The sequence below is a fragment of the Gorilla gorilla genome, chromosome 14, assembly GCF_029281585.2.
Source record: "Gorilla gorilla gorilla isolate KB3781 chromosome 14, NHGRI_mGorGor1-v2.1_pri, whole genome shotgun sequence".
Taxonomy (NCBI): domain Eukaryota; kingdom Metazoa; phylum Chordata; class Mammalia; order Primates; family Hominidae; genus Gorilla; species Gorilla gorilla.
Window position 1 is genome coordinate 90,229,520 of NC_073238.2, and position 21,403 is coordinate 90,250,922.

General features: G+C 39.9%; 1 protein-coding gene across 2 annotated transcripts; it reads right to left on the reverse strand.

Moving 5' to 3' along the window:
- Positions 1 to 2,128: 2,128 nt before the first annotated feature.
- On the reverse strand, positions 2,129 to 14,028 carry COMMD6 (COMM domain containing 6). 2 transcript variants are annotated; one of them, XM_019039928.2, is made up of 4 exons: positions 13,915 to 14,028; positions 13,815 to 13,826; positions 6,242 to 6,394; positions 2,129 to 2,787 (listed from the first exon to the last, which is right to left on the reverse strand). In XM_019039928.2, exons 1-4 carry the CDS (start codon positions 13,954 to 13,956, stop codon positions 2,737 to 2,739), a joined length of 258 nt encoding a protein of 85 aa, XP_018895473.1. In that variant the 5' UTR covers positions 13,957 to 14,028; the 3' UTR covers positions 2,129 to 2,736. The 2 variants fall into 2 exon arrangements, with proteins under 2 accessions (XP_018895473.1, XP_055216468.2); XM_055360493.2 differs by lacking the exons at positions 13,815 to 13,826; positions 13,915 to 14,028 and adding an exon at positions 13,533 to 13,553.
- Between the last annotated feature and the right edge of the window lie 7,375 nt (positions 14,029 to 21,403).

A 21,403-nucleotide genomic window follows, 5' to 3' on the forward strand; every position in this document is an offset into this window, starting at 1 on the left:
AACTCTCAAGGTCATCAAAAACAAGGAAAGTCTGAGAAACTGTCATAACCAAGATGAGCTTAAGGAGACATAACAACTAAATGTAATGGGGTATCCTGGATGGGATCCTAGATCAGAAAAAGGACATTAGGCAAAAACTAAAGAAACCTAATATATCAATATTGGCTTGTTAATTATAACAAATGTACCATACTAATATGTTAATAGGGGAAACTGGACATGGAGAATATGGGAGCTCTACTATTTCCACAATTTTTCTGTAAATTTAAAACTTTTATGAAGTTGTAAAAAACATAAGGTACAAAAGATTTTTAAAAATTTGTTTGGAAAGGCCCGGTGCAGTGGCTCACGCCTGTAATCCCAGCACTTTGGGAGGCCAAGATGGGCGGATCACCTGAGGTCAGGAGTTTGAGATCAGCCTGGCCAATATGGTGAAACCCCGCCTCTACTAAAAATACAAAAATTAGCCGAACGCTGTGGCGCACACTGTAATCCCAGCTACTCGGGAGGCTGAGGCTGCAGCATAGCTTGAACCCGGGAGGCAGAGGTTGCAGTGAGCTGAGATCACACCACTGCACTCCAGATCGGGAGACAGAGGGAGACTCCGTGTGAAAAAAAAAAAAAAAAAAAGAAATTGTTTGAAAAGACAATTCTGCTTAAGTACTTTGTGAATTTTGCCTTCTTTCTATATAAATCTGATACTTATGTCAACATGTCTTGGTAGTGGAATACATGAAAAGACTTGGGTTTTGCTTGATAAATTCAGGGTGGGGGCAATCTATTTCCTTTTGAAAACTAAAAGCGTATTAATAGTTTCCAATTTGAGAATGAGTTGTTTTCTAAAAGTTTGCATTTAAGTCAACTGTTTGAAACTTGAAACACCCTTTTCCACAGAAATGTTATTAACAATGGTTAATTCCCAGGCCAGCCCAGTAAAGCTGATTAAGTGCTTAATAAAGCAAAACTAGACATTTGTAATAAAAATCGTGTAAAACTACAGTATGAAAAAATCTTGCTTTTTATTTTTTTTTTGGTGGGGGACAGTATCACTCTATCACCCAGGGTGGAGTGCAATGATGCAATCTTGGCTTACTGTGACCTCTGCCTCCCGGGTTCAAACAATTCTCTTGCCTCAGCCTCCCGAGTAGCTGGGATTATAGGTATGTGCCATCATACCTGGCTAATTTTTGTATTTTTTGTAAAGATGGGGTTTTGCCATGTTGGCCAAGCTGGTCTTGAATTCCTGGCCTCAAGTGATCTGCCCACCTCAACCTCCCAAAATGCTGGGATTACAGAAGGGAGCCACTGTGCAAGGTTAAAACTTGCTTTTTAAATTCAAAAGACAAACTTAAACATGCAATTTAAATTTATTTCAAATCTGCTACCCACAGTGTTTGAGCCAGGGCCTAACTTTGGGTCTTTTTGCATATTGCCTTAAACCTAGAAATGCTACCCTGCAAATAGGGAAGGGGAAAGAGGAAGGTGTTAATCCGAAGTAAGTGGGAGACAGAGGAACCTCATGCACAGTTACAGAAGGCAGGTTTGCTGTTTTAACCCAGATAGAGGGGTTTCTACTCTTATTTCTAGGAACACAACGACACTGGTACCCCACACAATTGAGGGAGGGACAGAGAAGGGATCTTTGGTTTCTCCTAATTCTAGAATCATCAATGCGCTGGCATCCAGAGGGTGGGTAATAGAAATGTCTGTGGGTAGTTGGTATGCACAAATGGCCCATCAGCTAACTCATCAAGCTGGCAGGAATCTGAGCGCACAGGTGGGCTGCGGCAGGCAGCAGTCCTGGGCTCCTCACAGCAGTGTGCTACCTATCAGGGAACAAAAAAGAAAGTGGACTCACACAGACCTGCAGAAATGCAGACAGAGTGTGAAGAGGGTTTAAATTTCTAATATGGTGGACCAGAATGTCTTGATCTATTTCTAGGCCATCTATTCTATTCCGGTGGTCTATTTGCTTACTTCTAAACAAATGCCATACAATGTGGTGGCTTTATAGTATAAAAGAGTTTAACAACAGGTTTATATATTTAAATTCAACAGCGATCATCTAATGCAATAACTTGTGCTAACGGGTTAACTCCGTCGTACAGAACTCAGACTAAAACTCGTCTTTCCAACTCTGCGTATGTATTTGAACTTTCTACAACCATTAATAACAGAAATAATTGAATGCCAGACTAATACTGTGTGAAGGAGCAATGGTCAATCTTAATCTGATTACAAAATTTGAAAAAAGAAGCCTCACTCTTCTGATTGCCATTATAATAAGTGATGGCTATACAATTGAATTTGTAAAGTTATCCTAATCAAATACTACTTTTCTAATTTATATATATTTTTATATACATGACTCCAAATAAGATTGTTTACAAAATGGGTTCCATCCAGTACAAGTTTTTAAACTACTGTTGTAACACATAAATTTGTGCTGCCTCCAACAGCAATGATTCAATTGTTAGTCTGATTACATCATTCACATTATCACCAAGTACATCCTTTAAAGTGTCTAATTATCACTTTTATAAAGCACATTCACAAAGTTGTGCATTGATCACCACTACCCAATTCCTGTTTGTCTGATTTTTATTATTTAAAAAAATGGAAAAACAAAAGTGCATTTTTCATTCAATAAATGTTCCATCCTTATTTGGTTTTGTTGCAGAAAGTGAAGTCCATGACTTTAGAATGATAGCAATTTATCAACCAAAGAATCCGTCTTCACACCGTTTCAATAACTGCAGCAATTTCCTTGAACTGTCTGTAGAAATTCTGGAGAGAAAGGGGGAAAATAATATTAATTTTGCTTTTAGAAGATATTTAAGTAGTTATTTTAATTATATCTGACTACCAGAGACTATATAACATATTAAGTTTGCATTTTAGTGTTACATTCTCAATTACTGAAGGTTGCTGTAAGAAATAGGTGCAATTTGGTACTGCAAGCAAAAATACTACTGTGGGGTTGGATAATTATCTTATGACTAAACTTTTCAAAAAGCACATGAGAAAGTCCTTTTAAGATCACACTAGATTTATTAAATATTCAGCACTGTCCTAGACACTGAAAATAAAAACAAAAATAACAAGTTGGTTCCAGGCCTCAAAACACTTTCAATCTAGTAAAGGACTGCATTTCAGTGTGGTAAGGGCTGTCTCATTTAAGATTATGGGTTCAATTACTAGAAGAGAGATCCAACATTAACTATGGTTTATATGGTAGAAGTTTATTTCTCTGTCATTTAAAAATTAAGCTGGTATAACGGTTCTCCTATAGAAGTCATCTTCTTTTAAATCTCAGGTAAGAAAGGAATCAAGCAAATTGTTCTTCTGTCTTCTCCTGTACCTACCAGGAAGCTAGAAGACAAATTTGAAACTTAACCTTGGCAATCAGGGTACCTTCTAATGATTTACACATCTGCATTTTCCTTCTTATTTGGTCTTAATTTTCTACTTTGCTACTTAAGAGGATTTGTATTGTTTTAATTTATATGCAAATTTGTCACAGAATGAAGCAAAGTGTAACTATTTCTTTAAAAATATGTACTGATGTTCAAAATTTTAGTTATCAAAAAGATATAAATTAAAAGCTCAAAGAATGTTCCTTAGCTCTCAGTCATGTAATGTGATTAACAGGCTATCTTGTGGTTAGTTTTAAGCCATGTAAAAACTCTCTTTAAAAGAGTTGCCTCTAATGAAAATGTTTTTGTGTATATTTATATTTAATATGTTTATAATGTATGTCTATATGTATATACTATGTATGTGTATACATACACACACAATGGAATATCACACAGCCATAAAAAAAGAAGGAAATCCTGCCATTTGCAACAACATGGATGAACCTGGAGGACATTGTGCAAAGTGAAATAAGCCAGACACAGAAAGGCTAATACTGCGTGATCTCACTTATATGTGGAATCTAAAAAAGTCAAACTCACAGAAGCAGAAAGGAGACTGGAGGTTGCCAGGAGCTGAGGCTGGGGGTCAACGGGGAAATGTTAGTAAAAAGGTGCAAACTTTTGGTTATAAAATGAGTAAGTCTGAGATCTAATGTACAATATGGTGACTACAGTTAATAATATTGTTATTGTTTACTTGAAATTTGCTAAAAAAATTTTACATGCCCTCAGCACACACACACACACACACACACACACACGCGCACACTCTCTCCAAAAAAAAAAAAAGGTAACTATGTGTGGGGGTGGATGTGTTAATTAGAGCGACTGTGGTAATCTTTAAACAATGTATATCTTTTATCATATCATCACATTGTGAAACCTTCAAAATACACAATTTTGTCAACTGTACCTCAATAAAGCTGGGGAAAAAAAGTTAATCCAGTTGTGATTTTTTTTTTCCTATAGGAAAAAATTTCTAGAGGTGGAATTAGGACAGCACAAATGCTGCACAGAATAATAACAATTAGGCCAGCACTGTGAATTACAAAAAAGACCAAAACGTGTATTCTCTTTCAAAATTGACTGAGTCCTCATATTTAGTTGAATGTTATTCCCATATCATAATATACATTTATTTCCTTTTCACTAAGTCTCAGTTCCAAGACACTAATCAATATTAATAATGTTAAATTTGTGAACATTATTTTTGTTTCAAAGCAGGGATATCTATTTTAAATAAAGAAATCAGGCTGAGCATGGTGGCTCACGCTCCAGCACTTTGGGAGGCTAAAGTGGACGGATCAGCTGAGGTCAGGAGTTTCAGAAGTGGATGGATCAACTGAGGTCAGGAGTTTCAGACCAGCCTGGCCAACATGGTGAAACCTCATCTCTACTAAAAATACAAAAATTAGCCGGGCGTGGTGCTGCGTGCCTGTAATCCCAGCTACTCAGGAAGCTGAGGCAGGAGAATCGCTTGAACCCAGGAGGCGGAGGTTGCAGTGAGCCTAGATCATGCCATTGCACTCCAATTGCATCCAGCCTGGCCAACAAGAGTGAAACTGTGTCCCCCAAAAAAAAAGAAAAAAAAAGAAATGAAAGGGAAACAAATTATTTAAAATGTAGTTTATAAAAGCAGAAATCAAAAGTATCATAAAGTGGTATATGAAAGGGTTTTCTTTAAAAGGAAGCCTAGGACCCATATAATTTTAGTTAGTTTTACAAAGAATCACTTTTTATTTCCATTTCATTCACGATGGTTGCTTTCTCTGACTTTTAGAGTACTAACTGCTGTTTAAGTACTAAGTGTAAGTACTAACTTCGTACTAGTGTAAGTGCTAAGAATAGATTCCTACCTATTCATACCAAAAGGAACAAACCAAACAAAAACAAAACTGTACAGGACAGTTAAATTAATGACAAAACATCTCCAGTATGTACATTTAAAAGAAAACCTGGCCGGGCCCGGTGGCTCAGGCCTGTAATCCTGGCACTTTGGGAGGCCAAGGTGGGTGGATCATGAGGTCAGGAGATCGAGATCATCCTGGCTAACATGGTGAAACCCCATCTCTACTAAAAATACAAATAAATTAGCCAGGCATGGTGGCGGGCGCCTGTAGTCCCAGCTACTCAGGAGGCTGAGGCAGGAGAATGGCGTGAACCCGGGAGGCAGAGCTTGCAGTGAGCCGAGATCGTGCCACTGCACTCCAGCCTGGGCGACAGAGCGAGACTCTGTCTCAAAAAAAAAAAAAAAAAAAGAAAACCTGACTTATTCCCACCTCCCCCCCACCTTTTTATTCCTCCTTGGTTACAGAAAAGAGGTAGAATGATAATATGGTAACATCACTCTAAACTACTGAGTTACTTAAGTCCCTAGCTGATAAAGCCAGCCAAGAAGTACACTTGCTCTGACCTGTCTTTTGTAAACATTATTAGTCAGAAAATTCAGGGTCAACACTATTCAAAGATTCATTTAGCTTAACATTCTTGAATATTAAGCCCAAAGGAATAAGAATAAAACATTTAAATGCAAAGTAAATATCCTGCCATTGAAGATAAAACTTTCCTAAATATACTCAGAGAGGAGTACTGTTCAAGCAATCAAATGGCGCAGTACACAACTTCAGCACATTATACTGAAAATAATTTATCAGATTCCCAAAGAAGACAAATTCCTGTCTCTTGCATATACTAGTAAACATAAAGCATATCAATCTACAAATACAAACCATTAAAGTTTTCCCATAGAAAGATTTTATACATCTTTTTATGCAACGATTACAGAAAAGCTGAGCTAAAACTGGATGAGTTAAATCACAAACCTGAAACTGTGGAATCGTCATTTCAAAGCACTTGGTCTTTACTTGGCCTGAATGATCTGCCACTTTTAGCATCACTGCAACATAAGGATACTTAAGAGATCTGCAAGTGTCTGAGCTCACAGCCATACCCAGTTTCCACTGAAAATCTACAAGCTTTAATAAGACAGGACAAAATAATACATTAGTAGTAACATTACCTGGAATGCAGATATTTATTCAATTTTACTGCAGTTACACTCAACTTTTAGTTTCAACGCTGGTCATATTTAAATAAAGTATCTTCATTTTAATACTGCTAGAGGAAAAATAATCAAATGAAAAAATGGAGAGGTTATAAGGGATATAAACACAGTTAAAAAACACCATCATAGTTTAAAATGGAAAAAACAAAAAGTGAAAAAAAAAATCTCCCCTCCAATGTATAATGGAAGTGGAAGGAAGATGTGGCAGTATTGGTTTCCTTTAACAGGCTTGGAGTATCTTTTAGTTCACTTTGCTGTTCCATGCTCAAGCCTTACATTAGCATGTATAGTGATAAGGTGGTTTTGGATTTCATCATTGTTCATGACAGATACATACCCTGGGTGATGTGCTATGCAGTTTACATGTATTACATACCTCACTGAATCAACATAACATTATAGGTTATTGTTTCCACTTTGCGGATGACAAAAGCCAACTTCAGAGAGCTTAGGTAATGTGCATAAGGTCACACATTTCTGGAATCAGAACTGAAACCAAAGTCTGTTTGACTCCAAAGATTACATGCTTAGTGACTACTGGTTGTCTTAATACTTTTAATCTAATTCCTGTCAATGATTGTTAAATGATGCCATGGCATAAAACATGCAGCTGTTAACACTGCCTCAAAAACATGACTCTAAAACATAAAACACAGGGGTAAATACTGTCTGTCTTGTTTCCAAAGCATAGCCTGGTACATAGCAGCCACTCAAAAAGTACTTGCTCACTGACTGATACCTTTTTCTACAAAACTAACGCTCACTGGGCAAAAAACTTCACTTGTTAATACATTTCTTCTTGGAAAAGTTAGGATTTTTGTAAATCCCACCACGTATCCTACCACATATCCATCATGAACACTGATGAAATCCAAACCACCTTATCACTATTTACACTAATGAAATATTTGAGCTTGAGGACTATGGTGAGGAAAAGAAATAGAATGGTTCCCAAGTGTGCCTCAATCAACCATAAAAGTTATATAACCCATTTTCTATTTTAGGACTTTTGGGGTATGGAATAGGGGAAGGCATTTGTAAATCTCCCGTTTTTATAAAAGGGGGACCAAAAATTCCTCCTATCTCAGACTTGCTTTGCACCAATCTCCTACAGCATTAAGTCCAAGCTGGTGCTGACAAAAGGTTAACATCTTTTATAAGTAAAAAGATTGAATAAATTCATTTTAAAGAAAAGTTCTCCATATAAAAATAGAGAAAGGCAAATCACAAAATAACTACAAATTTCTAATAAACATATGAAAATGTGCTCACCTTAAGAAACAAGGAATTAAAAGCCACAATTAGATACCACTACACAGCTACCAAAATGGCAAAAATTTAAGTCTGAAAATTCCAAGTATTGGCAAGGAAGGATGTGAGGCAATGGGAAGTGTCACATGCTGTTGGTGAAAGTGTAAACTGGGCCAATCTATCAAAGAGCTGATTTAGCTAGTAAAACTGAAGCTCTGCATACTGTGATCCAAATTCTACTAGGGATAGAACTTAGAAAAACTTTTTGAATATGTACACAGGATACATATATGAAAATGTCCCTAGCAGCTTTATTCATAATAGCCCTAAACTGAAAACCCAAATGTTCAACAGAGATAAAATGGATAAATGAAATGCTATACAACAATGAAAATGAACTTCAGTTACACGTAAAACCAAAAATATTTAAAACAAGTCCAAAAGTTATGATTCGGTTCACTTAAACTTGAGAAACAGGTGGTAAAACTATAAAGAGAAGAATATGCCTATCCTTTTGGGGTGGAGAGAAGTGGGCATTGATTGGAGAGGAGCATCTGGTGGGCTTCTGGGGGACTGGTAACACTCCATTTAATGACTTTTGCTTGTGGTTACACGAGTGTTCGCTTTTAGATAATTCATTAACTGTCCATATTTTGTGCACTTTTTGCATATATGGTCCAGAGAGAGCAATATAAGTCAGTGACTACATTTCTGGTTGAAAGGAAGAGTTTATTGTAGCCTAGGGAGTTAAGGGAAAGCTTTACAGAAGGCTTTAAGCTCCATTTTGAAGAATAAACAGAACAGGAATTGAGGAAAACGTGTTTTATTTATACATACCATAAATGCACACCTAGCAAAGAATAAATGCTTAATAAATATTGGGCGGAACCAATTACAGATGAAAAGAGTCAAAATTTGGTTTAGGGATAGAACATTTTATCTGTCTTGCCGGGTGTGGTGGCTCACGCCTGTAATCCCAGCACTTTGGGAGGCCGAGGTGGGCGGATCACGAGGTCAGGAGATCAAAACCATCCTGGCTAACACAGTGAAACCCCATCTCTACTAAAAATACAAAAAAATTAGCCGGGCGTGGTGGCACGCACCTGCAGTCTTAATTTATCTGTCTTAAAGTAGATGGCTTTTGTAAGCAAATATGAAAAATAAAGTTGACAAGTGATCAAAAAGCCAGTAATTCCTTGCAAATTGAGCTTTCAGAGGTTTTCACAGTACTTTTATATCCTTTATCTTACTATGGAGAACTTACCACATTACGTCACTTAAACTTTCCCTGTAGGCATTGGGGACTCACTGAAAGTTTTTCTTTGTTTTTTTTTTTTTTTTTTGGAGACGGAGTCTCGCTCTGTTGCTCAGGCTGGAGTGCAGTGGCACGATCTTGGCTTACTGCAAGCTCTGCCTCCCGGGTTCACGCCATTCTCCTGCCTCAGCCACCTGAGTAGCTGGGACTACAGGCGCCCACCACCATGACGGGCTAATTTTTTTGTATTTTTAGTAGAGACAGGGTTTCACCATGTTAGCCAGGGTGGTCTCAATCTCCTGACCTTGTGATCTGCCCGCCTCAGCCTCCCAAAGTGCTGGGATTACAGGCGGGAGCCACCGTGCCCGGCCAAAAGTTTTTCAATAGAGAGAATGATATCAAAATATTGATTAATAGATATTCAGGCTGGGCACGGTGGCTCACACCTGTAATCCCAGCACTTTGGGAGGCCAAGGCAGGTGGATCACTTGAGTGCAGGGGTTCCAGACCAGCCTGGGCAACAGCCCTGTCTCTACAAAAAATACAAAAGTACAAAAAGTAGCCAGGCATGGTAGGGCATGCCTATAAGTCCCAGCTACTTGGGAGGATGAAGTGGGAGGATCGCCTAAGCCCAGGAGGTCAAGGCTGCAGTGAGCTGTGAGCATGCCACTGCACTCCAGCCTGGGCAACAGAGTGAGACCCCAAATCTGGAAAAAAAAAAAAAAAAAAAAAGAGAGAGAGAGAGAGAGATTCATCTGGTGGCAGCAGAACACAATAATCCAAGTCTGAAGTTATGTTAAGTGCCTGAACTAAGTTGGTGACAAGCAGGACTAAACTGATCATATGAAGGATGCATTGCTAGGTCTTGATGATTGCCTACAAGATACAACTATGGTTGTTTATAGAAAATTATAAAAAATTGAGCTTGGATAACTGGGAGAATGCTGAGGTATCCAGTCCAAAAGTATCATTAAGAGATGATACGAGGGTTATCTCTATAGGAATGTTCAGAAAGTGGCTAAAAATCCAAGAACAGAATTCAGGAGAGTTCATGAGTAGAGAGAGTTTTAATTCCAGTTCAATAGTGATGTCCAAAAATTGAACCAGAATTCATTTTCCTTTTTTTTTTTTTTTTTTTCCAGACAGGATCTCAGTCTGTTGCTCAGGCTGGAGTGCAGTGGCATGAATATGATTCACTGCAGCCTAGACCTCCTGGGCTCAAGCGATTCTTCTACCTGGGCTTCCCTCCCCTAAATGTTTGAGTAAGAAATAAGTAAGCAATCTCTTATTCTTAACAGTATTTAGCCTGTACAACTCCTTGATGGAAGAAGTTCCACTTTTACCATCAACATTAAAGTGGCAGAGTAAAGGGTTGCCTATTTGTTTCTCAGAATCTGAAATAAAACTAGAAGATTTCAAGCAGAAAAGCAATGAAGGCGTGCAATGCTAAGTTCCACTCACTATTAAAACAGTGAAATTGTCAGGTGAGGAAACAGGGAGAGCTGCCATCAAGACACTGTGCAAAGTCAGTCTTCACAATTGAAAGAAAGCTAAGACTAGGTTTATGAGATGAGAATTTCCAAAATTCTAACCTCAACATTTAAATGCAAACTGAAAGCAAACCTTCTAATAATTGTGGTTTCGCCTTAAGCAGGAGTGAACTGCACAGATTTTAAAAATAAAAGAATATAAAAGAAAAAATCCGAACAGAGAGCACTTACCACTATGCAGAATGTTAAGGATGAAACAATGTGCGGTAGCCCCAAAATCATTGTATGATGAAGTATTAAAAAGGGAAAACATACAAAGAAACAAAAAGCTAGCAATAAAAAAGGAAATATAAAAACATCCAGAAGTAAAATGAATACAAAGAATAATCAGAAAGTAAATATATAAAAAGGTAAACAAACAAATTAGCTGTAGTCACACTAAAAATTGATGTGGAGGCTGAAGTTACTAGTAATATAAAAACATGACTATAAAAACTGTCTATATAGATAAAACTGGTAATTCCTATGTGTTTTGAGTAAGGGAGGGAGGCCTCACTATTCAGTATATACTAAGCAATACTATATTCTAGGAATTAGGGATGTAAAAAATAGTTCCTGACCTTCAGAATTCTAGTGGGGAAGGCAGACAATAAACAAAAATATAATGAAATGGTAGTATTATAGTGTGACGAAATGCAGGGTAAGGTGACAGGGTGACAAGAAAGGCTATTTAGATAGAACCTGGGAAGACCTCTTTCATGCAGCTTTTGAACAGAAAGAGACTCGAATAAAATGAAGAAAAAGCCACAGGATCTGGAGAAAAGAGCATTCTGGACTGAGGGAGAAGCATGCTTGGTGTGTTCAGGGAACAATGAGGCCCAGGTGGCTGGAGGGGCATGAACTAGGAAGAGTGGTAAGAGATGAGGAATCCATCTTCGAAGGGCCCTGTAGGCCACAGTAAACACCTACGACTTTTTTGCAGTGTGACAAGAATCTCTTAAAAAGCTCTGAGTAGCAGAGATACCTGGTCTAACTTACATTGCAAAAGGCTCATCCAGACCGCCAGGTGAGGCACAAAGTTTAAGGAAGTTGGGAGACCCTGTTACAAGGCTACTGCGGTATTCCAGGAAAGAGAATGGAGGCTTGGACCCAGGTGGCAGCAAGAGGAGGTGAATTTAGAGTGAGAGAAAACAATATGCTGATCTGATTGTATGTCAGGTGTGAGGGAGAGTTGGGAGCCTCCAGTAATTTGTCGATTTCAGTTTAGGCACTGGTTTCTGTGGAGCTTCTGCTCTAAGTTGTGGATCTCTGCATTCGCAGTCTGTCTCACCAATTTGGGGGACAGCAATTTGCCCTGTGACCTCGCTTCTCTGATAGATCCAAGAGGAGTTGTTGATTTTTCAGTTTGTTCAGTTTTTCCTTGTTGCTAGCACAGGGTGGTGACTTCCAAGCTCCTCACGCGCTGGATCACAAAGTAAAAGTCTACCGCTTTTTGTAATTTTCTTCATAAAACTTTTAAATATCTTTTGTTAGATTTCTTGCAAGGTACTCTTTAATTTTTTTTTTTTTAAGAGATGGAGTCTCACTCTGTCACTCAGGCTGGACTGCTGTGGTGTAATCACAGCTCACTGCTGCCTCAAACTCCTGGGCTCAAGAGATCTTCTCAGCCTCCTGAGTAGCTAGTACTACAGGTCTGTGCCTCCACACCTGATTAATTTTTTTATTTTTATAGAGATAAGGTCTTGCTATGTTGCCCACGCTGGTCTCAAACTGCTGGCCTCAAGCAATCCTCCCAAAGCCCTGAGCTTACAGTCATGAGCCACCATGGCTGGCCTGTAATTTCTTCATGTTATAAATGACATCTTTAAAATTATATTTTCCAACTCTTTATGTCTGAACTAAAGAACGTTCAACAATGGAATCACCTTGCTGACTCTCACATTAATTCTAATAATGTTTGTAAATGATCTTGGCTTTTCCTATGCAAACAATCATATAATCTGTGAATGACAGCATAGAAGGATGTGCAGTAGGCTGAATAATGGCCCTCCCAAATATGTCCACATGCTAATCCTCAAAATCTATGAATACGTTACCTTAGGCAACAAAACAGTATTGGTAGATGTGACAAAATTAAGGACTTGGAGATGTGGAGATTTTCCTGGATTATCCAGGTGGGCCTAATGTAATTGAAAGGGTCCTTATAAGAGGGAGGAAAAAGGGTCAGAGTCAGAGAAGACAATGTGACAACGGAAGCAGAGGCTGGAATGATGTGCTTTGAAGATGGAAGCAGAGGCCACAAGCTAAGGAGGAAACATTCTCCCCTACCGCCTCAGAAGGAACACAGCCCTGCAGACACCTTGCTTTTTAGCCCCGTAAGACTAGTTTAGGACTTCTGACCTCCAGAACTATAAGATAATAAATTTGTGTTTAAGCCAAAAAGAGTTCAACTTTAAAAACCCCATAATTAGTATAATTCTGTTTCAGAATATCTTAAATACAAAACTTAACGCAAGAGAATGGATAAAATGACTTATGAAGGATTGACTCGAAATGCACTAAGTCATATAACTAAGCAAAGCCAGGTAGACGGTTGACAGCTCTCTGACTTCCCCTACTTCCCAGGAATCCTCGAAAGCAAGATCAGTTAGAGAAAAATGACAGAGAGCAGTCAGTGGACACCTCTTTCAGCCCCTGTATTCTAATTATTTCTTGCCTCATCCCTTTCTTACATTTTGTATGGACTTGGGTAACTCCTGGCCTAAAAATACTCTAGTTTTAGTACTCCTATTCTGGGAAGTGTGTTATAAATTATTTGCCTACAAATAGTTTATTAGCTACAACAGCACAACAGCACAGCAGCACTTGAAACAGAAATGGGGCTAAGATATACTTTAAAAGTCAAATTCATATTCCTAGCATTATAAATGCATACTCTAAAAGGCTAAAATGCTATACTCCATCTTCAAAAATAACTTAGAGACTAAGAAAATGTTTGCGGTGCTATCTCTGCAAATTTTCGTAACTTCTTTATCCATCACACTTTAAAATACCGTGTTCCTAGCTTCGAATAAATGTCGCCTAATCAAAGCCCAACAATCCTTGATCTGCATTCTTTGGGCTAGTGCAGGGTGGGGAAGAGGAGCTTTCATCACAATGGCAACGGCTACCGGCTCAGGTGCAAAGAAGAAGGAGCAATGCAAGAGGGACGGCTGAAGGTCACCGGTTCGCGGACACAGGACTAGGGGAGACCTGGGGAAGGCTCAGGGTGGCACGGCCTCGCGGCCGTGGAAGGCAGGCTGGCGGAGGACAGGGCGGGGCGGCCACTCACTCACCTGGTTGGTGACCTGAAACGGAAGCAGAAACACAATTTAGAGAAACATCTTTCTTGCTCCAGAGCCTCGCTGCCCACTCTCCTTCCAGGCTGGAACTCACATCGGACTTAGCATCCAGCGGCGGATCGCTGGACGCCTCCATGGGCAGCGTCTGGGACTTGCGGCCCGGACTCGAGAGAACGCCCCCCGACCCAGCGCTTCCGCTTCCACGTCCTGCCCCTAGCGGCCTGGCGCATGGGGCGGACGTAGCAGGGGAAACTGAAAAAAGCATCTTTATGTGACTCATATTTTTTCTTAATTAAACACATATTTTAGGAGACATTGAGCTAAAAGAAAATTATTTTATGGAAAAAGGCCAAAGATTTGGGAGATACTTTGAGAAGAGAAGCGCTAATTAAATTTAGGATGCCGCTTCCCCCATCTAACAGTGACACGTGGGCTCTTCCAGTCTGGAGCGGGGCGGGGCACAGCATCCCGCTGCGCCGCTCCTCAATCCCAACCAAATTCGGAAGGTGCTGGGCGACCGCACCCCCGGCACGTGGGAGTTTGTCCTGCAAGGGAAGGCTGTGGGAACCACAGTTATAGGATGAGCTGCTTCGCTGGCCTAGCTGTGGGCGGGGCATGCTTTCCATTATCCCTGCTGTTCCTCTTGAATCCCAGCCCTCAGTCTGGCTGCGGAATACCTTCCCATCTTGTCTTCCCACCTCTTTCCTATTGACCTCAAATCCATCCTACACAAAGTATCCACAGTGATGTTTTTTTCCCCGCCAACTTTGTATTTTGAAAAATTTATTTTTTTCAGAAAAATTGCAAAAAATAATTCAATGAACACCTATATACCCTTCATCTAGATTCACCAACTGTTCGCATTGTACATATTTGCTTTATCTCGGCTTGTATTAAGGATGATACTTCACTCCTAAATGCTTAAGCATGTTGTCTCCTAAGAACTAGGGCATTCTTCTAAATAACCACAATTCAACTATCACATTCAGGAAGTTTAATATTGATAAAATACTATTCTCTAATAAATAAGTCAAATTAAAATTTCCCCACTTGTTTCAACAATATTCTTTAAAGTTATTCCCTACCCCATCCACAACTAGAATCTAATCAAGGGCAGCCTTGAATTCGGTGATCATGTCTCTTTAGTCTCCTCTAATCTAGAACTGCACCGGTAAAGGGTCAGCAGGACTGTGTTCCTCAATGAAGGTTCCGGGGTGATGGGGTTTGGGTGGGGGACAAGGGCGGGATCTGCTTTCAGCCTCAATTCAGGTTGTTGGCAGAGCTCAGTTCTGTGCAGTTTCCTTGCTGGCTTTTAGATGGGGACTCCCAGCTCCTAGAGGCCATCTGCATTCCTTGGCTTGTGGCTCCTTCCTCCACCTTCAAAGCCAGAAAGGGCAGGTCAAGTCCTCCTCACACTTTAAATCTCTCTGATCTCCCTTTCTGTATGATCTCTCCTGTTTCTGTTCCTTCTTTTGCCACATCTCTCTGACTCTAGCCTGAAAAAATTCTCTGTTTCTAGGGGCCGAAAAAATTATTAGATCAAATATAACCAAACAATTAAGAATAACTTTTTTTTTTTTTTGAGACAGAGTCTCACTCTGTCACCCAGACTGGAGTGCAGTGGTGCAATCTAAGCTCATTGCAACCTCTGCCTCCCAGGTTCAAACAATTCTCCTGCCTCAGCCTTTTTGAGTAGCTGAGATTGCAGACATGCATCACCATGCCTGGCTAATTTTCGTAGTTTTAGTAGAGATGGGTTATCTCCATGTTGGGCAGGTTGATCTGGAACTCCTGTCCTCACATAATCCACCAACCTCGGGCCTTGGCCTCCCAAAGTGCTGGGATTACAGACGTGAGCCACTGTGCCTGGCCTCTTTCTATCTTAAGGTATATAAATTTTAATTATATTTGTAAAGTCCCTTCAGATCAGTACCTAAATTAGTGTTTCAATGAGTAATCAGGATGGAAATCTTTGGAGGAGGGCATTTTTAGAATAATGCTTACCTTAAATACCCTCATAGGGTTGTTGGAGAATTACATTAGTTAATGCATGTTAAGCACCTAAAAATGTCCCTGGCATGTAGCACTCGGAAACTAGGCCAAAAAACCAAAAAACAAACAAAAAAAACCCCCACTGACTCAAGGTTATTGGACGTGATTAAATGTACTAATTAGCTTGGGAGGATAGTCCCTGAATGAATCAGACGATTTCTTCTCTAAGGAAGTCAGATGAAAAGACAGAACACTGCTGTGCATCCAGCTGGTCAGTGCATCGGTTCTTTTTGCAAGGAAATCTTTTTTTTTTTTTTTTTTTTTTTTTGAGACAGAGTCTCACTCTGTTGCCCAGGCTGGAGTGCAGTGGCGTGATCTCACCTCACTGCAACCTCCAACTCCCAGGTTCAAGCGCTCCTTCTGCCTCAGCCTCCCAAGTAGCTGGGATTACAGGCGCACGCCACCACGCCCAGCTATTTTTTTGTATTTTAGTAGAGATGGGGTTTCAACGTGTTGCCCAGGCTGGTCTCGAACTCCTGAGCTCAGGCAATCTGCCCGCCTCAGCCTCCCAAAGTGCTGGGATTACAGGCGTGAGTCACCATGCCCGGCCCCAGGAAATCTTTTTCTTGAGTTCTTGTTGTCATCATGGTGAGGGGGTGGTAAATACCCACACACACACACACACACACCCCTTAACTTTGTAAAAATGCTTCAAAAAGGTGAAAAGATATGTATTTTAAAAGGTATTTTTTGTTATTTCTTTGTATTTTTCATGCATTTCTTTAAAAACTGTTTATTATTGTTCTAATTCAACATGAGTGCACTTCAAAAACCTATCGATCTGATTTGGGGAGAGTAAAATGTCATTAGAGTTTAGGGCAATCTCTGCCAATTGTTACTCCAGCAACACATGTGATAAACTGTTTATGTTTCAGACCTCCATCCTACAAGAGATCACTTACACAAACTTCGCAGTTGGAAAATACAGATGTTATCAATAGAGTCAAAAAATGCTAATATTAAAAATGCATGAGTATAATTTTGTTTTATTTTTACATAATGACATATAAGTAGAACATATGTCAGAAAATATTTTTGGAGCTCTTACAGTAAGCCTAGTACTATCACATGCATAGGAAGAAATCCATAGAACTATGGCATAAACTCTGATCTCATGAGCATTATGGTGTAATGTAAAAAACGAAATTGATACTCATGAAGCAGGCAATGCTTCAATTTAAGTATTTATTTTAAGACTTTTTTTGTGCCAAGAGCTATGCAGTTGTCCCTCAGTGTACTTAGGAGATTGGTTCCAGGACCAATTAAGGGAGATGACAATGTACCAAAATCTGCATATACTCAAGTCCTACAGTCTGTCCTGCTGAACTTGAGTATAGGAAAATTCTGCCTCCCTATTTGTCGGTTTAGCATCCTGGGAGTATAGCAGCTTTGATCTGTGGTTGGTTTTAAAAAAAATCTCACCAGCACAGTTCAAACCCATGTTGTTCAAGGGTCAACTGAAATTCTAACTTGAGCTAGCCTAAGCAAAGTAGCAGAAATTATTGTCTCACAGAGGCAGCCTTTGAAATGTAGTGGTGGAGCCAGCTTCAGGGTCAACAGAATTGTGAGATGTGAATAGCAAAAGTGCCCCATCTCCACTTCTCAGTTGTGGTATGGCCTTCTGCTTGTCTGCTGGCTTCGGTCTCTTCAGCTTCTCCATACGTTGTTGGAGAGTAGTGTGTATATATAGACATATGACCACCAACATCTCTGGGTTCACAGCCGTATGACTCATGATCCAAGGAGAAAGAGGAAGCTGCCCGTTCATCTCAGTTCTCAGAGAAGGACTCTAGTTGATCTGCTTGGACCAATACTGGGTCTGGAGTGATGTGTTACTATTTTTGCCCATGCTGCCTGCTGTGTTTATAAGGCGTAGAGTTGTGTGATTGGTAGAGTCACTGGAAGTAAAAGGGGTGAAAAGCCATGCTCTACAGAAGATGGAGGTGAGAATGAGGCAACAAAGCTTGGGTGCAAATATACTAGGGAAACAAAATAAATGTGCACTCAACATATTTACTATACTGTATTACAATGCACTATCCTGTGTAGTCAATGGATATGGTATGCAGAATAATGGACCCCCAAATATGTTACTTTCTAATCCCCAGAATTTATGAATATGTTATGGTGCATGTTTAAATAACAGACAGAGTCTCTCTAAAAGAAAATATTTATTTGCGCATAGGGCATTGCAGCAGAAATACATATGCCATAGTAAACTATGTGCATATTCAAGGAGGTAAAGGAAGACAAGGGTTTTTAATGGAAAAATGAGGATGATTACATAATTGTTTTGTGATAATTTTCCTTGCCTACAAGTATTAATAACAAGGGTGATGCCAGTCATTAGCTGGACAGGCAGTTGCTGGGCAGATGACCTTGCAAAAGTATTTTTTGTGTAAGGGTGCAATGGCCTTTGTGCAAGGTTGTGGTATTGGCAGAGTCTTTTGTGATGGTTTTTGTTATCTGGCATTTATGCATGAAAGCTGTCTCACGGCCTTCCCCAGCTCTATTTGTCAAGGTTTCTTTTTCTTTCTTTCTTTTTTTTTTTTTTTTGATACAGAGTTTCACTCTTGTTGCCCAGGCTGGAGTGCAATGGTGCAGTCTCGGCTTACTGCAACTTCTGCCTCCTGAGTTTAAGTGATTATCCTGCCTTAGCCTCTCAAGTAGCTGGGATTACAGGCATGCCCCACCACGCCCGGCTAATTTTGTATTTTTAGTAGAGACAGGGTTTCACCATGTTGGTCAGTCTGGTCTCGAACTCCTGACCTCAGGTGATCCACCTACCTTAGCCTCCCAAAGTACTGGGATTACAGGCGTGAGTGACTGCACCCAGCCCTTTTTTTTCTTTTTAACACAAGTGACTCCATTATGATTCTTACAACTTTCACAATTACATAAAAAGGGGGAATTAAGTTTGCTAATTAGCTGACTTTAAAAGGAGGAGAGTTTCTTGGATTACTCAGATGAGTCCAGTGTATTCACAGGGTCCTTAAAGATGAAAGGTAGAGGCAGAGGAGTTAGAGTCAGAGAGAGAGTGTTAGAGTGATAAATTCCACGTGAGAGACTCAGCCAGCCTTTGCTGATTTTGAAGACAGATGGAGGCCAAGAGCCAAAGAAGGAAGGCTGCTTCTAGAAGCTAGAATGGGCACATTAGCAAAGACATGGAATCAACCTAGATGCCCATCAATGGTGTACCTGGATAAAGAAAATGTACATATACACCATGGTATACTACACAGCCGTAAAAGAGAACAAAATCATGTCCTTTGCAGCAACATGGATGGGGCTGAAGGCCATTATCCTAAGCAAATTAATGCAGAAACAGAAAAACAAATACATATTCTCACTTATAAGTGGGAGCTAAACACTGAGTATACATGAACATAAAGAAAGGAACACACACTGGGGCCTACTTGAGGGTAGAGAGCGGGAGGAAGGCGAGGATTGAAAAATCACCTATCTGGTACTATGCTCATTACCTGGGTGTTGAAATAATCTGTATGCTGAGCCCCCCTGACACACAATTTACCCATGTAACAAACCTATACATGTATCCCCTTAACCTAATATAAGTTGGAAAGAAAAAAAACAGCTGGAATAGGAAAGAAAATGGACTCTCCCTTATATCTCCCAAATAGTTTCCAGAAGGAACACAGCCCTGTCAACACTGTGATTTTAGCCCAGTGAGCCCCATTTCAGACTTTTGAACTTCAGACCATAAGATATAAATTTGTGTTGTTTTAAGCCACTAAATGTATGGTAATTTGTTATAGCAGCAGTAGGAATTTGACAGAGTAGAGCGTAACAATGAATGCTGCGATCTTGACAGTCACCTAGGCCTGAATCTAAATCCCTCTTCTACCACTCAGCTGTGTGATATCATTCAAGTTGGCTTTTCTGAGCATCAGCTTTCTTAGCTGTAAAAATAGAGCTATCAATATTCGTCCCACAAGGTTTTTATTAAGGGATAAATGAGATCTTGTATGTAAAGCATGTAACAAAGGTTCTGAACATAGTAAGTGCTGATAAATCCTAGATGCTATTGTCATCAGCACGATATTCAATACTCCAAAGAAGCCTATAGGTTATGTAGATCATACATTATCTCTATTTTAAAGGTGAGAAAACTGAAGTTCAGGAATGGTAAGCAACAGCACCTAGCTAATAAGTAAAACTTAAAGCAGTCTGGTATTAATTTACAATTTGTAATCTAATTTCAGAGAGCTCTGGAGAGATTCCTGACTCCCAGTGTATCTGCTGAAATGCTCCTCAGCTACTTTCTGCTAATTGACTGTTTTATTTGTACTCCAGGTTATTCAAGAAGATGAGTGATTCTGTGTGTGTTGTGGTGGTGGTGGGTGGGGGGGAGGTGGGGTAATCATCAAGCAGCATCAGTAAGATGCAGAACCGGGAATAAGCATGATCACTAATCCTATAATCATGGAAGTTTGAGTTTAAAGTGGGACTTAAAATTTTTAGCCTTTAGGCCAAATTTGGCCTACTCACATGATTGAAAAACAAAACAAAACAAAACAAATCTATATCAGAAACTCCGAATGAGAATGCACTTAGAAAAGTTTTATGCCTTCCAGTTGTCACAGTCCTTACATCACTCTTTCATTTCTCCTGTCTACTTTACACATTTCAAAACTTCAAGACATAGTTTTCAACCTTCGGCTTAAAGGTTGAAGAGTCTAGTGTTAAAAAAAGTGAGACCAGCCAGGCATGGTGGCTCACGTGGTGTAATCCCAGCACTTTGGGAGGCTGAGGTGGGTGCATCACTTGAGGTCAGGAGTTCGAGACCAACCTGGCCAACATGGTGAAACCCTGTCTCTACTAACAATACAAAAATTAGCCGGGTGTGGTGGCACACGCCTGTGATCCCAGCTAATCTGGAGGCTGAGACAGGAGAATCACTTGAACTCAGGAGGCAGAGGTTGCAGTGAGCAGAGATCGCGCTACTGCACCCCTAGGCAACAGAATGAGACTTTGTCTCAGAAATAAAATAAAATACAAAAAATTTGGTGGTGCACGCCTGTTTGGGAGGCTGAGGCACTAGAATTGCTTGAACATGGGAGGCAGAGGTTGCCATGAGCCAAGATCGCTCCATTGCACTCCAGCCTGGGCGAAGCAAGACTCTGTCTCCAAAAAAAAAAAAAAAAAAACAAGACTTAAGTAGGTAAAGTGCCTGGTTTAGAGAAACACAGCTAGATAATCATGATTTCTGATCAAGTGTGGAGAATGAGTTCATTCTGAGGACAAGGCCTAATTACGTAAGGCATTGGTATGTTTTCAAGCACTGCCAAAAGGCCACGTTAGGAATGATAGTTTGGCAATACAACATACATTCAAGGCAGATGACGGGTACAAACCCATGCAGCAGGAAGGAAGCTGGACATACTGCTATTAAGATAAGTAATATAAGATGGTGAGTAGTCAAGGTGAAGTGCCATGAATGAGTTACAGGTATACAGAGAGACTGACCCCCACAACCCCATAGCCCTAGGGGCAGTTAGGTGGGGCCTGAA

Excerpts from the sequence above, each read along its gene's own strand:
- COMMD6 (XM_019039928.2), bottom strand. The coding sequence starts at position 13,956 with ATGGAGGCGTCCAGCGATCCGCCGCTGGATGCTAAGTCCGAT. Across the intron at positions 2,788-6,241 it reads TGACGATTCCACAGTTTCAG|AATTTCTACAGACAGTTCAA; the intron begins GTTTGTGATTTA and ends CTTTCTCTCCAG.